The 15,278-nt window shown below is 41.1% G+C and overlaps 1 protein-coding gene across 8 annotated transcripts in view; it reads right to left on the bottom strand.

Annotated features, from left to right (window-relative positions):
- Positions 1 to 15,278, bottom strand: part of LOC110509073 (abl interactor 1) — a 46,240-nt gene that overhangs the window by 19,370 nt on the left and 11,592 nt on the right. For all 8 annotated transcript variants that reach the window (XM_036966160.2, XM_036966162.2, XM_090225213.1 and 5 more), the window contains exons 2-3: positions 12,807 to 12,974; positions 1,318 to 1,494 (exon numbers count right to left, since the gene is read on the bottom strand). In XM_036966160.2, coding sequence (XP_036822055.1) covers positions 1,318 to 1,494; positions 12,807 to 12,974 — 345 coding nt within the window. The remainder of the gene's footprint in view (positions 1 to 1,317; positions 1,495 to 12,806; positions 12,975 to 15,278) is intronic.

Here is a 15,278-nt window from a genome sequence, read left to right as displayed (position 1 = left end):
TCTACTTTAAAATACAGGAGAGTTACTTAAGACACCGTGGCTTCTACTTTAAAATACAGGAGAGTTACTTAAGACACCGTGGCTTCTACTTTAAAATACAGGAGACTTACTTAAGACACCGTGGCTTCTACTTTAAAATACAGGAGAGTTACTTAAGACACCGTGGCTTCTACTTTAAAATACAGGAGAGTTACTTAAGACACCGTGGCTTCTACTTTAAAATACAGGAGAGTTACTTTGACACCGTGGCTTCTACTTTAAAATACAGGAGAGTTACTTTGACACCGTGGCTTCTACTTTAAAATACAGGAGAGTTACTTAAGACACCGTGGCTTCTACTTTAAAATACAGGAGACTTACTTAAGACACCGTGGCTTCTACTTTAAAATACAGGAGAGTTACTTAAGACACCGTGGCTTCTACTTTAAAATACAGGAGACTTACTTCGACACCGTGGCTTCTACTTTAAAATACAGGAGACTTACTTCGACACCGTGGCTTCTACTTTAAAATACAGGAGACTTACTTAAGACACCGTGGCTTCTACTTTAAAATACAGGAGAGTTACTTAAGACACCGTGGCTTCTACTTTAAAATACAGGAGACTTACTTCGACACCGTGGCTTCTACTTTAAAATACAGGAGAGTTACTTAGACACCGTGGCTTCTACTTTAAAATACAGGAGACTTACTTCGACACCGTGGCTTCTACTTTAAAATACAGGAGACTTACTTCGACACCGTGGCTTCTACTTTAAAATACAGGAGACTTACTTAAGACACCGTGGCTTCTACTTTAAAATACAGGAGACTTACTTCGACACCGTGGCTTCTACTTTAAAATACAGGAGACTTACTTAAGACACCGTGGCTTCTACTTTAAAATACAGGAGACTTACTTCGACACCGTGGCTTCTACTTTAAAATACAGGAGACTTACTTCGACACCGTGGCTTCTACTTTAAAATACAGGAGAGTTACTTAAGACACCGTGGCTTCTACTTTAAAATACAGGAGACTTACTTCGACACCGTGGCTTCTACTTTAAAATACAGGAGACTTACTTCGACACCGTGGCTTCTACTTTAAAATACAGGAGAGTTACTTAAGACACCGTGGCTTCTACTTTAAAATACAGGAGACTTACTTCGACACCGTGGCTTCTACTTTAAAATACAGGAGACTTACTTCGACACCGTGGCTTCTACTTTAAAATACAGGAGACTCTTACTTCGACACCGTGGCTTCTACTTTAAAATACAGGAGACTCTTACTTTGACACCGTGGCTTCTACTTTAAAATACAGAAGACTCTTACTTTGACACCGTGGCCCACGTCGTCCAGCAGTGTGTAGTCGATGGGCTTCCTGATGTACCGGACCGGCCGCTCAATGTTGCCGGGGGCAATGATCTTGTGCGTGCGCGACGTGTTCTTATTGGTGGTCAGGATGCCAATCTCTCGCCTCGCCACCTTCTCCTTGTGTATGTCCACCGTCTGGATGGAGGGATGGAGAGAGAAAGACATAGAGAGAGAGCGAGAGAGAGAGAAAGAGACAGAGAGAGAGGCAGAGAGAAGGAGAGGATTAGAAACCAGGAAGAGGAAGGAGTGCTGTGACTTTACGCTGTCTGGTGTGTTTGTCATAGATGTTTACTACAGTCTCACATCATTACATTTTGCTATGCCTGTTTAATACCTTCATTAATTCATGTTTATGGCAGCATTACGTAAGCTTTTAAACGTTTTATACTGATGGACTAGAATGCTAGTATTTGATATTTAGTCACCGAGGACATAACAGCATTATTCATCCCTTAGAAGTTTAAATATACAGCTTCCTTCCAGTATTATACAATCCTGGATCTGGGGACCGACAGTGAGCAGATTTTTGTTCCAGCCCAGTATTAAAGGGATACTGTGAGATTCTGGAATTTATCTGCGTGCAAGTATGAAGGAAGTTAGCGGTAGTTTCACGAGCCAATGCTAACTAGCATTGCTACAGTACCTGCAGACTTCCAGTCATTGCGCTAATGCTCGTTAGCATTGGCTAGTGAAACTACCCTTAACTTCTTTCATACTGCATGCAAACCCTTACGTGGGGGAGCCAACAACAACAACAAAAAATTGAAAAAGATTTGGGCATTTTGTCCGTACATCCACAGGCTATGGGATGGTAGTTAGCAAAGTTCTCAGAGTGCACACAACACTAAATACTTCCTCCAAGCTAGCTAACCACTGTATTATAATTCAATCACAATGGATTAGCTAGTTTTCATGAAACAGCTGCCTGTGTTAACTGCCGAGTTAGTGCAGTGTCCTTAGCTATGTTGATGTTAGCTAGCTAGCGAATATGCTAACGTTAGCTAGCTAGCTAAACATTTGGCTATGGGCTGGCACTGGCAGTATGGGATTGTGGAGAGTGAATTAAACTGTTTCTTTGTCATCTTGCTAGGTAGTTATCTAGCTTTGGCCATCTGGCTAGTATCAACAAGGCCTTTCGACGAAATAGCAACATTAGCGCAGATTTTTGTAATTATTTCATTTAACCTTTATTTAACTAGGCAAGTCAGATAGCTTGGAATCTTGACCATAAGCAATACGCACGGATATGCATTGCCAAACAACGCTACTGTCACCTTCTGGTTTGGAGTATTTTAACAAGACTGAGTGGCTGAGGACTTCCAAGTTCTTTGCTGTGTGAACGCAAAACAGATTGACTGACGACACTCTGTTCAGAGGTGCGAAGTACTGTTGGCAGGCAAACGTGTGTGTGTGTGTGTGTGTGTGTGTGTGTGTGTGTGTGTGTGTGTGTGTGTGTGTCTGTGTGTGTGCGTGACCCTGGGCAATGAGGTCACACTTCATTCACTATTCATCCAACTGGGTTAAGTACTCTTTAGTGCTTCCCATTGCTGTAGGGGATAGAGATGGAGAACAAGTGTGAGATAAAGAGATCTTTAATAGACAGGGAGTTCATTTGACTCTGGATGACCTTATAAAGAAGTCCCTGAGTTGCTGCCACACAAACGTCTCTGTGTTCGATACTACACATTTGTGCTGTGTGATAAAAATAGCAAACATGGTCGTAACTTCTTTCCGGAGGAAACCAAATGGTCACGCCCAGATATAGCTGGAAACAGGCCCATTTCCTGTCGGAATCAGAGCGTGGGCTCACAAACTAAAAGTTCCTACAGAAAGAGGTTGGCAGAAGAGACCAACGGATAGAAAATGTTGACAGAAGATGAGAATGAGAGGACAGGAAAGAGAGGAAGAAAAAAAGAAAGAAAGAGATACTGAAAGGTTTAGCTTTGTGGTTAGAAGTGTGTTAGTTCTACTGTTATTGTTCAGTTGGTCGTTAAAGGGGTGTTCTATATTCTCTGTAGATTGGATCTTCATTTGGTTGTATCCCACAAACAGCACCGTCATTAGAGAAGAGCTGCTAAATCATTTTGACCACTGATGAAAAGCTACTGTAACAGAGGTGGTTCTGTGAGCTCGTGCGATGAGTAACCTTAACATTGACGTTTGCTGCCGGGGCTAATTGGGCTTTAGCTCAGAGGGTTAACACACGGCAATCTGGGTTCGATATCAGGTGATCTGGGTTTAATATCAGGTCAGTCCACGCTTGTCTGTTGAAAACACATTCAACCAGAAGTTTGTGTACAGGCGGCTTTGAGAGTGTCTAGACACAGATAATGCAATTTAACTTTTGAGGGTACAACTCTCTCTCTCTAGCAACAGTTCTGGTGTAATCTCTTCACTCTGATAAACATATGGCTGGTATTTAAAATGCCGTTATCTCCCAGGAACAGACGGCAGCTACGCTCCGAGAACAACCAGCCAGCACATCACAGAACATATGTTACATTGCCAAAGCAAGTGAAATAGATAGTAAACAAAAGTTAAATAAACTCCTAAAATTAACAGTAAACATTACACTCCAAAATAATAAAGACATTTCAAATGTCATATTATGTGCAAATAGTTAAAGTACAAAAGGGAAAATAAATCAACATAAATATGGGTGTTTGTTCTTCACTGATCGCCCTTTTCTTGTGGCAAAAGGTCACAAGTATTGCTTCTGTGATGGCACACTGTGGTATTTCACTCGGTAGATATGGGAGTTCATCAAAATTGGATTTGTTTTCAAATTATTTGTGGATCTGAGTAATCTGAGGGAAATATGTGTCTCTAATATGGTCATACATTTGGCAGGAGTTTAGGAAGTGCATCTCTCTCTCTCTCTCTCTCTCTCTCTCTCTCTCTCTCTCTCTCTCTCTCTCTCTCTCTCTCTCTCTCTCTCTCTCTCTCTCTCTCTCTCTCTCTCTCTCTCTCTCTCTCTCTCTCTCTCTCTCTCTCTAATTAGTTGAATTATCAACCCAAAATTCATGACAAACACTGGATTAGGTTGCATATCAAAATATCTGGAATCATTCCTGCTTGGACGTGTTAGATGTAACAATGTATTTAATGAGTACCACGTCAGTACTCTATTACACTTCTTAAGAAGTACTGTGAATTAATTTATTAGATGATTACACATGTTTCTATGTTTCTATTTGGTTATTGGATCTCGACCCAATCATCTCGACCCAAACCCAGTGGCACCGGGGGAAACACTGAAGACTGGAGCCCTGGAGAGGATTTGGCCAAATCACTTCCAATGACTGTTCCAACGGCGAACGCAGCCTAATCCTTCTACACAGAAAAGGCGATGACAACAAGACTAGTGGGTCGTCATAGAGATGGAGGAATCAGTCAGTCATGGAAATTATGAATGAGTTCATCAGGGGACTGTTGACAATCTATGAGTCAAAGTAAATGGGGGGGTGAATGAAGGATAGATGTGTGAACGGAAACCTTGGTCAGAGTAAGGTGGAGGGGGGGGGGGGGGGGGCATTAGGCATTAGTGATGTGATTAAGACCAGTGACTGGTGCTTTTGGGTGGAGGCATGTAATTAAAAGTCTGTGTTTAGTCTTTGGTTTGGGGCCACCAATTCAAACTAAATATTGTCAGCGTCTTGATATAGATGATCTTGCTTATGAAAATAGATTGCTGTTAGATCGCAGTATAACTACAGTATAGTACAGTATAATGGCAGTATAGCACAGTATAGTGCAGTATAACCGCAGTATAGTACAGTATTAATGCAGTATAGTGCAGTATAGTACAGTATAACAGCAGTATAACTGCAGTATAGTAGTGTAGTGCAGTATAACAGCAGTATGGTGCAGTATAGTATAGTGTAGTACAGTATAACCGCAGTATAGTACAGTATAACTGCAGTATAGTACAGTATAACAGCAGTATAGTGCAGTATAACCGCAGTATAATGCAGTATAACCACAGTATAATGCAGTATAACCGCAATATAACCACAGTATAACTGCAATATAATGCAGTATAACCGCAGTATAACCACAGTATAGTACAGTATAACAGCAGTATAGTGCAGTATAACTGCAGTATAATGCAGTATAACCCCAGTATAGTACAGTATAACCGCAGTATAATGCAGTATAACCACAGTATAGTACAGTATAACGGCAGTATAGTGCAGTATAACCGCAGTATAATGCAGTATAACCGCAGTATAGTGCAGTATAACCACAGTATAACTGCAGTATAGTGCCGTATAACCGCAGTATAATGCAGTATAACCACAGTATAGTACAGTATAACAGCAGTATAGTGCAGTATAACCACAGTATAGTACAGTATAACGGCAGTATAGTGCAGTATAATGCAGTATAACCACAGTATAGTACAGTATAACGGCAGTATAGTGCAGTATAACTGCAGTATAACCGCAGTATAATGCAGTATAACCACAGTATAGTACAGTATAACGGCAGTATAGTGCAGTATAACTGCAGTATAACCGCAGTATAATGCAGTATAACCACAGTATAGTACAGTATAACCACAGTATAGTACAGTATAACCGCAGTATAATGCAGTATAACCACAGTATAGTACAGTATAACCGCAGTATAATGCAGTATAACCACAGTATAGTACAGTATAACCGCAGTATAATGCAGTATAATGCAGTATAACCACAGTATAGTACAGTATAACGGCAGTATAGTGCAGTATAACCGCAGTATAACCACAGTATAACTGCAGTATAATGCAGTATAACCACAGTATAGTACAGTATAACCACAGTATAACTGCAGTATAATGCAGTATAACCACAGTATAGTACAGTATAACCACAGTATAACTGCAGTATAATGCAGTATAACCACAGTATAGTACAGTATAACCACAGTATAACTGCAGTATAATGCAGTATAACCACAGTATAGTACAGTATAACGGCAGTATAGTGCAGTATAACTGCAGTATAACCGCAGTATAATGCAGTATAACCACAGTATAGTACAGTATAACGGCAGTATAACTGCAGTATAACCGCAGTATAATGCAGTATAACCACAGTATAGTACAGTATAACGGCAGTATAACTGCATCCAAAATAGCACCTTTCTTTTTACAATTGCTGCATCCAAAATACCAGTCGACTGCAGTTATTACTGCAGTTTCAAAACCGCAATCTTTTTGTTGTAAGGGTATTGTACATTCTTTATGCACAAACAGCAGAGTTGTACCTAAATCGAACTGGGCTGCAACTAGATTTCACAGCATTAGTTAGACCCTCTTTTTGAGATCTGAGGTGCATTTAGTTGGTTCCAAGTTTTGCAATGTTTTCTTCATTTTGAACGCAGCCTGGTTGTCAATATGTTGTGCTAAGTAAGCCTCATTAGAGGGCTGGTTGTCCGTGGTTACACAAAGTACTCTGGTTTCCGGGGAAACTTGCTCAGACAAAACAACAGAAGTTGTTAGCAGGACCTTTTTATTATGGTCTGTCTTGCCTACATTCCTCGTGTTAAAACCTTCATCAGTGGTTGACGCCGTAACTCCTCTCTTTATGTCTCACGTAATTCTGACAGAAAATGTTCCCAACAAGAGAAAATACATTTTCTTCACCCAACAATAGCGTGTGAAAATTGGAATGTCTTTGAGATGTACAACCATAGAATTAGGAATTAGAATACGGTAAATTTAATACATGAATTAATAAAATGTAGAATAGAGTAATTTAATAGGATCTCTATGTGTACAACAGCATTGGCTATTTTTTCATGAGACTTCTTTCTCCCAGAGAAAAAGGTTTATTTTTAAGAGATAATAATAATTGCTCATTTTGATTTAAACATTCTCATTCATGATTATGCATTGTTGTTCCAGCAGGCGGCCTAACTGAAAGCCTTGTCCAATGGTTACTATTGAAAAGAACGTACAATGACAATTCGGTATTAGTTAGATAGCATAGACTGCGGTATCTAACTAATACTAAATTGTCATTGTACATGAGATCATTCAGTTACCAGTAGTTAGATATTAACTTAATGAGTAAAACCAAGTTCAATAATGAGGAAGCTGTGACAAGTCATCTCATGTTCAACAGGAGAGGACAGGCCCCATAAATGGCATTTCCTAAGAGAAACCCGGCAGAGTTAATGGATCACTGGAGCGACATTTGAGAGATGGGCAACGCTGCCCTAAGCCACTTTACTTGGTCAAGACTGGTCCACTTGCTCAAGACTGGTCCGCTTGGTCAAGACTGGTCCACTTGGTCAAGACTGGTCCGCTTGGTCAAGACTGGTCCACTTGGTCAAGACTGGTCCACTTGGTCAAGACTGGTCCACTTGGTAAAGACTGGTCCACTTGGTCAAGACTGGTCCACTTGGTCAAGACTGGTCCGCTTGGTCAAGACTGGTCCACTTGGTCAAGACTGGTCCACTTGGTCAAGACTGGTCCGCTTGGTCAAGACTGGTCCGCTTGGTCAAGACTGGTCCACTTGGTCAAGACTGGTCCACTTGGTCAAGACTGGTCTGCTTGGTCAAGACTGGTCCACTTGGTCAAGACTGGTCCGCTTGGTCAAGACTGGTCCACTTGGTCAAGACTGGTCCACTTGGTCAAGACTGGTCCGCTTGGTCAAGACTGGTCTGCTTGGTCAAGACTGGTCTGCTTGGTCAAGACTGGTCCGCTTGGTCAAGACTGGTCCACTTGGTCAAGACTGGTCCGCTTGGTCAAGACTGGTCCGCTTGGTCAAGACTGGTCCGCTTGGTCAAGACTGGTCCACTTGGTCAAGACTGGTCCGCTTGGTCAAGACTGGTCTGCTTGGTCAAGACTGGTCCGCTTGGTCAAGACTGGTCCACTTGGTCAAGACTGGTCCACTTGGTCAAGACTGGTCCACTTGGTCAAGACTGGTCCACTTGGTCAAGACTGGTCCACTTGGTCAAGACTGGTCTGCTTGGTCAAGACTGGTCCACTTGGTCAAGACTGGTCCGCTTGGTCAAGACTGGTCCGCTTGGTCAAGACTCTGGGGTAATTTTGCTACAAGCTGTTCATAGGAATTAATCTCTCACCAAGTGTGCAATGGCGTTTCCCACCCAAACCTCCTCAAAGCTAAGGTTGGAAATCCCAATCCCTGGAAAGCCTCATTGATCAGCATGCTCTAGTGCGAACTAGACCGTAAAAACACCTGAATCGACAACTCATCTCACCTCCTGCACTAAAGGTGGATGCTACATCGCTTCAACCGTGATCCGATATAGCCGTGATACAGAATATCATCAATACGAAACAAAAGCAATAGCTCGCAAGGACCAGAGAGCTACAGAAGCTAGCTTATTGGTCTATTTATAATTTCTCTACAAAGAGGACTCGTCTCAGTGCTTATACATGCAGTTCCATTACTAAGGTGGATGAAACACAGATCCTCCCCAACCCACAAGGGGAAATAAAATTACATTTCAATCTATTTAACATCATGTAAAATGTATTTCAAATACATGTGGATACAAAATTACATCTAAAAAGGGATTATTCTATATTTGACAAAAACCTACTCCACATTTTCAAAATGATTTATTTTTTTAAATCAACCAAAGAAGTCTTGATTGCGTATGTCTTCACACACCAGAGTTAACACTTGGTCTGAACACTTATGTAAATGTGATATTTCAGTTTTTTTTATATATAAATTTGCAACAATTTCTAAAAACCTATTTTTGCTTTGTCATTATGGGGTATTGTGTGTAGATTGATGAGAGGGGAAAAAATAATGTAATCAATTTTAGAATAAGGCTGTAACGTAACAAAATGGGGAAAAAGTTAAGGGGTCAGAATACTTTCCGAATGCACTGTATGTATGTATGTATGTATGTATGTATGTATGTATGTATGTATGTATGTACAGTGGGGCAAAAAAGTCACTGCTCTAGAGGAGATCTGCATGGAGGAATGGGCCAAAATACCAGCAACAGTGTGTGAAAACCTTGTGAAGACTTTTGACCGTTGAACGTTTGACCTCTGTCATTGCAAACAAAGTATTGAGATAAACTTTTGTTATTGACCAAATACTTATTTCCCACCATAATTTGCAAATAAATTCATTAAAAATCCTACAATGTGATTTTCTGGATTTTTTCTCTCTCATTTTGTCTGTCATAGTTGAAGTGTACCTATGATGAAAATTACAGGCCTCTCTTATATTTTTAAGTGGGAGAACTTGCACAATTGGTGGCTGACTAAATACTTTTTTGCCCCACTGTATACTAACGTTCAAACGTTTGGGGTCAATAAATGTCCTTGTTTTCCATGACAACATACATGAAATTAGTTACAAAATTAATAGGAAATATAGTCAAGACGTTGACAAGGTTATAAATAAGGAATTTTTAATTGAAATAATAATTGTGTCCTTAAAACTTTGCTTTTGTAAAAGAATCCTCCATTTGCAGCAATTACAGCCTTGCAGACCTTTGGCATTCTAGTTGTCAATTTGTTGAGGTAATCTGAAGAGATTTCACCCCCATGCTTCCTGAAGCACCTCCCACAGATTGGATTGGCTTGATGGGCACTTCCATCACCATATGGTCAAGCTGCTCCCACAACAGCTCAATAGGGTTGAGATCCAGTGACTGTGCTGGCCACTCCATTATAGACAGAATACCAGCTGACTGCTTCTTCCCTAAATAATTCTTGCATAGTTTGGAGCTGTGCCTTGAGTTATTGTCCTGTTGTAGGAGGAAATTGGCTCCAATTAACATCCGTCCACAGGGTATGACATGGTGTTGCAAAATGGAGTGATAGCCTTCCTTCTTCATGGTCCCTTTTACCCTGTACAAATCTCCCACTTTACCACCATGAGATTTCTTGGCAATTTCTCGCATGGAATAGACTTCATTTCTCAGAACATGAATAGACTGACAAGTTTTAGAAGAAAGTACTTTGTTTCTGGCCATTTCTGGCCTGTAATCGAACCCACAAATGCTGATCCTCCAGATACTCAATAAGTCTAAAGAAGGCCAGTTTTATTGCCTCTTTAAATCAGAACAACAGTTTTCAGCTGTGCAAAAGGGGTTTCTAATGATCAATTAGCCTTTTAAAATGATCAACTTGGATTAGCCAACACAACGTGCCATTGGAACACAGGAGTGATGGTTGATGATAATAGACCTCCGTACGTCTATGTAGATATTCCATTACAAATCTGCAATTTCCAGCTACAATAGTCACTTACAACATTAACAATGTCTACACTGTATTTCTGATCAATTTGATGTTATATTAATGGACCAAAAATTAAGCTTTTCTTTCAAAAAGAAGGACATTTCTAAGTGACCACAAACGTTTTTATAGTACCAGTCAATAGTTTGGACACACCTACTCATTCAAGGGTTTTTCTTTATTTTTACTATTTTCTACAATGTAGAATAACAGTGAAGACTTCAAAACTATGAAATAACTCATATGGAATCATGTAGTAACCAAAAAAGTGTAAACAAGTCAAAATACATTTTATATTTGAGATTCTTCAAAGTAGCCACACTTTGCCTTGATGACAGCTTTGCACACTCTTGGCATTCTCTCAACCAGCTTCATGAGGTAGTCACCTGGAATGTCTTTCAATTAACCTCTCTAGGTTATGTGGGACGCTAGTGTCCCATCTGGCCAACATCCAGTGAGATTGCAGAGCGCCAAATTCAAATACAGAAATACTCATTTATAAAAATTCAGAAAACAAAACATATTTTACATAGGTTTAAAGATGAACTTCTTGTGAATCCAACCACGGTGTCAGATTTTTAAAATGTTTTACGGTGAAAGCATACCTTACGATTATTTGAGAACATAGCCCAGTTCACAAATTATTACAAACAGTAACCAGCCAAGCAGAAGCGTTACAAAACTCAGAAATAGAGATAAAATGAATCCCTTACCTTTGATGATCATCATATGGTGGCACTCAGAAGACATTCATTTACTCAATAAATGTTCCTTTTGTTCGATAAAGTCTCTTTATATCCAAAAACAGGCAGACAAAAAAATCCAAATTGTATCCGTAAAGTTCATAGAAACATGTCAAATGATGTTTATATTCAATATTCAGATTGTTTTTAGCCTAAATTATCTATAATATTTCAACCAGACAATAACGTTGTCAATATAAAAGGTAAACAAGAAATGCACTCTCTCCGGATTGCGCATGAAAAAGCTCATTCAGACTGGTCTTACTCCCTCATTTATAAGAATACAAGCCTGAAACCAATTATAAAGACTGTTGACATCTAGTGGAAGGCATAGGAACTGCAAATTGAGTCCTAAGTCAATGGATACTGTAATGGCATTGAATAGAAAACTACAAGTGCAGTCGCAAAAACCATCAAGCGTGATGATGAAACTGGCTCCCAAGAGGGCCGCCACAGGAAAGGAAGACCCAGATTTACCACTGCTGCAGAGGATAAGTTCATTAGAGTTACCAGCCTCAGAAATTGCAGCTCAAATAAATGCTTCACAGAGTTCAAGTAACAAGACACATCTCAACATCAACTATTCAGAGGAGACTGTGTGAATCAGGCCTTCATGGTCGAATTGCTGCAAAGAAACCACCACTAAAGGACACCAATAAGAAGAAGATACTTGCTTGGGCCAAGAAACACAAACAACGGACAAAAAGACAGTCAAAATCTGTCATTTTGGTCTGATGACTTGAAACTTGAGATTTTTTATTTTGATCTCCGCATGTGTCGTTCCCACCGTGAAGCATGGAGGAGGTGTGATGATGCAGGGGTACTTTGCTGGTGACACTGTCTGTGATTTATTTAGAATTCAAGACACACTTAACCAGCATGTCTACCACAGCATTCTGCAGCAATATACCATGAACAGGACAATGACCCAACACACCTCCAGGTCTATTTGACCAAGAAGGAGAGTGATGGAGTGCTGCATCAGATGACCTGGCCTCCACAATCACACGACCTCAACCCAATTGAGATGGTTTGGGATGACTTTGACCGCAGAATGAAGGAAAAGCAGCCAACAAGTGCTCAGCATATGTGGGAACTCCCTCAAGACTGTTGGAAAAGCATTCCAGGTGAAGCTGGTTGAGAGAATGCCAAGAGTGTGCAAAGCTGTCATCAAGGCAAATATTTAGATTTGTTTAACACTTTTTTGGTTACTACATGATTCCATATGTGTTATTTCATAGTATGATGTCTTCACTATTATTCTACAATGTAGAAAATAGTAAAAAATTAAGAAAAACCCTGGAATGAATAGGTGTGTCCAAACTTTTTGACTGGTACTGTATGTATGTATGTATGTATGTATGTATGTGTGTATGTGTGTGTGTGTGTGTGTGTGTGTGTGTGTGTGTGTGTGTGTGTGTGTGTGTGTGTGTGTGTGTGTGTGTGTCTGTCTAAGCCTGTGTATGTTTGTCTCTCCTGACCTGAGAGATATGGTTGATGGAGGACTCCATCCGGCGCAGCTGCGAGGCCTGGATGTCCAGCAGCTGCAGCACGTTGTTGGCTAAGGCATTGATCTGGTAGGCCACGCTGGCCAGGGACTGGGTGGTGTAGGCTTTCGTCTCCTCCAGAGCTTTCCTCTTGTCCTGGGCCTAGAAGATGATGAAGAAGATGACGAAAAAGAAGATGAAGATTACTTTGTTGTCCAATTGTACACAAGCTGTAATGGATATGTTACCTCCCCTCTAAAAGACACAGACGTTAGAGCAAGGAGAAAGACCACCGTGCACATTACACTGTCTGTACATTTAATTCAATAAAGCTTTAATCGACAGGCAACACGGTATATACACGGAGTATACCATACACTAGGAACACCTTCCTAATATTGAGTTGCACCACCCCCCCCCCCCCCCCCCCCCCCCCACGTGCAGAGCAATGCAGGCTGGGTATGAGAGTGGCATTCACAGCCACTTCCGAACAGACAGGTGAACATTGGGATGTTTGCCTCCGATAATGTTGGGACATTGGTTAGGAAGCGGGTCTCTCCCTGCTGCAACAGTCTGAGGCTACAGTCATTGCTCCTACGTGCATGAAGACTACACACCAGACGCACTGCAGACCTGGGTTCAAATACTTGTAAAAATGATTTCAAATCATTTATCTGTACTTGATTAAGCTTGCCTGTCTTAATGTACCAATAGAATAGCTCCTAAACGTTATGCCCCACCACATCTTGCCCTCCCGGCAGACTAGAGCAAACACGAAAAGGTATCTGAACGATCGGGGTCGATACAACAAACCGTGCTACTGGTTACTGTGATGCTGTGTCAACAGAACATGTCCTGTATGTGCACAACGTATAAAAGCAAGTCCATACAGAAAAGCACATTGTGCAGACAAATAGATTCTGCCAACAACACATACCCGCACAAACACAGATGTTTCAAAAGCCTCGTTCTTATGATGGGATGACATCACAAACTTGGCAAAGAATTGTACATTAACAATGGAAACACACACAACCACACACACACACACACACACACACACACACACACACACACACACACACACACACACACACACACACACACACACACACACACACACACACACACACACACACACACACACACAGGCCTTCCCTGACACTTTTCCAGAGGAAGGGAGATCACCACACCCTCCTCTGTTGACCTGGTATCAGTGATTCACTCCGTCTAGACAGGACCTGGTATCAGTGATTCACTCCATCTAGACAGGACCTGGTATCAGTGATTCACTCCTTCTAGACAGGACCTGGTATCAGTCATTCACTCCTTCTAGACAGGACCTGGTATCAGTGATTCACTCATTCTAGACAGGACCTGGTATCAGTGATTCACTCCTTCTAGACAGGACCTGGTATCAGTGATTCACTCCTTCTAGACAGGACCTGGTATCAGTGATTCACTCCTTCTAGACAGGACCTGGTATCAGTGATTCACTCCTTCTAGACAGGACCTGGTATCAGTGATTCACTCCTTCTAGACAGGACCTGGTATCAGTGATTCACTCCTTCTAGACAGGACCTGGTTTCAGTGATTCACTCCGTCTAGACAGGACCTGGTATCAGTGATTCACTCCTTCTAGACAGGACCTGGTATCAGTGATTCACTCCGTCTAGACAGGACCTGGTATCAGTGATTCACTCCTTCTAGACAGGACCTGGTATCAGTGATTCACTCCGTCTAGACAGGACCTGGTATCAGTGATTCACTCCGTCTAGACAAGACCTGGTATCAGTGATTCACTCCTTCTAGACAGGGCCTGGTATCAGTGATTCACTCCTTCTAGACAGGACCTGGTATCAGTGATTCACTCCGTCTAGACAGGACCTGGTATCAGTGATTCACTCCTTCTAGACAGGGCCTGGTATCAGTGATTCACTCCGTCTAGACAGGGCCTGGTATCAGTGATTCACATCTCCATGTACATTGAGTATACCTTTGGCTGTGACGATCACGAAATTCCGTCAGCCGGTGATTGTCAAGCAAATAACTGTCGGCCTCACTGTAATTGACTGTTAATTAACATAAACACATGTAGCATCTCCTGGCTTCCACACATAGCCAACAAGCCACCGATGCAGACCTTAGGAACTGTCCATTCATATAGCCTACACCTTCACAATAAATCCATTATTTATTTTAGACAGGTCTAAAGAAGCATTATTTTAAGAAAATGTAGTCTATTTCAGAAGAACAGAATAGCATACTCTTGAGTTGTCCTCATGTTAGGTCCTGATCTGGCTATGCCATATGGCTGTGGGCTACACTAGTTCATTTAGCAGACAGGATTTGCTTAGAATTCCGTGGTATTATTTTATTGCATGAAGAATACAATGGAACAAAGCTGAATAAAATAGAAAGGATATTTTCTCTAAACGATGCGACTATTCAGTGTTGAGTGGTTAA

This window comes from Oncorhynchus mykiss, chromosome 28 (assembly GCF_057628025.1).
Source record: "Oncorhynchus mykiss isolate SJ-2025 chromosome 28, ASM5762802v1, whole genome shotgun sequence".
In the NCBI taxonomy this organism is placed as follows: Eukaryota; Metazoa; Chordata; class Actinopteri; order Salmoniformes; family Salmonidae; genus Oncorhynchus; species Oncorhynchus mykiss.
The sequence above is the reverse complement of the archived record's forward strand: the minus strand, read 5'-3'. Positions and strand labels throughout refer to the sequence as shown.